Source organism: Geospiza fortis, unplaced genomic scaffold, assembly GCF_000277835.1.
Source record: "Geospiza fortis unplaced genomic scaffold, GeoFor_1.0 scaffold408, whole genome shotgun sequence".
Taxonomy (NCBI): Eukaryota; Metazoa; Chordata; class Aves; order Passeriformes; family Thraupidae; genus Geospiza; species Geospiza fortis.
The window spans coordinates 464,783-465,793 of NW_005054330.1; the positions used below are offsets into that span (position 1 = coordinate 464,783).

Consider the following 1,011-nt stretch of genomic DNA (forward strand, 5'->3'; position numbering starts at 1 on the left):
CGTGGCCCCGCAGCCGTCCCCGCCAGTTGCCGGGAGCGCTCCGCACCGCGCTGCCCGCGGCCTCACCGTTATCCCCGGTCCCCGCCCCTGTCCCGGTGCTGCCTGTGTGCAACGCCCTGCCGTCACTGCTATCGCTGTAATTAATCACCGCCGTCGCTAATTAGCGGCGTGGGAGCGCAGGGGAATGCCACTCGAGGTGCCACACCGGGAGGCAACGGGATGGGAAGGGGGAATGAGGCCGCAAAGAAGTGCCCGGTGGGGAGGGACAGCATCCGAGGCGGGAAAAAAACTCCTTGAAAGTGAATCGGTCTTTGATTGACTGCAATATCGGCTGTTGATTAGTGCCCAAGTGGATCCCACCGGCAGGGATCCAGGACCCCTCGCACCCCCGCGATCCCGCAGGCGTGGACGGAGCCAGGAGCCCGTTCTGGATCCCGTGTCCCGGAGCCCGTCCTGATTCCGTGGACAGAGCCTGGAGCCCGTCCTGATTCTGCGGCTCCCGGGGCACCTCGAGTCCCCCAAGTGAGAGGGTCCCCACAGGGGCTGGTAGGGTCAGGCTGCAGAGCCTTTGCCACCCCCTTCCCTCACACCGAGGGTCTCCTGTGTCCCAGCCCCAGCGCGGGGAGTTCCCGCATGACACCAATTCCCTGGCAAATCCCCCCTCCCCCGTGTCCCACCCCACTCCAGCGCAAGGCTGGCACATCCCGAGCGAGCAGTTCATGCACCACCGACCCCCGAGCAGTTCTAATCTTCTGTTTTTTTTTAATTTGCCTCACAAGGTAGAGTACATCCAGGGAATGTGCAATGTACAAGGAAAGTGCTGGGCAGGCGAGCGCGAGGGGAGGCGGGGGTGCCCCACGGGGCCCGGGACTCGTAGCTAGCAGGCAGCACGCTCAGTCGGAGGGCGCGTCGGGGGTGACAAAGGTGCCCTTCTGGTCCCACTGCATGTCCCGGATGCGGCGGATGGACTGGATCTGGGGCTGAAAGGCAGAGCACCCATTCCCGTGTCGG

The 1,011-nt window shown here is 64.7% G+C and overlaps 1 protein-coding gene across 1 annotated transcript in view; it reads right to left on the reverse strand.

The window, feature by feature from the left end:
• Positions 1-893: 893 nt before the first annotated feature.
• Positions 894-1,011, reverse strand: part of CRYBB1 (crystallin beta B1) — a 3,917-nt gene continuing 3,799 nt past the window's right edge. The window contains exon 6 of the mRNA XM_005421431.2: positions 894-1,011. This exon is cut by the window's right edge and continues 81 nt beyond it. Coding sequence (XP_005421488.1) covers positions 894-1,011 — 118 coding nt within the window.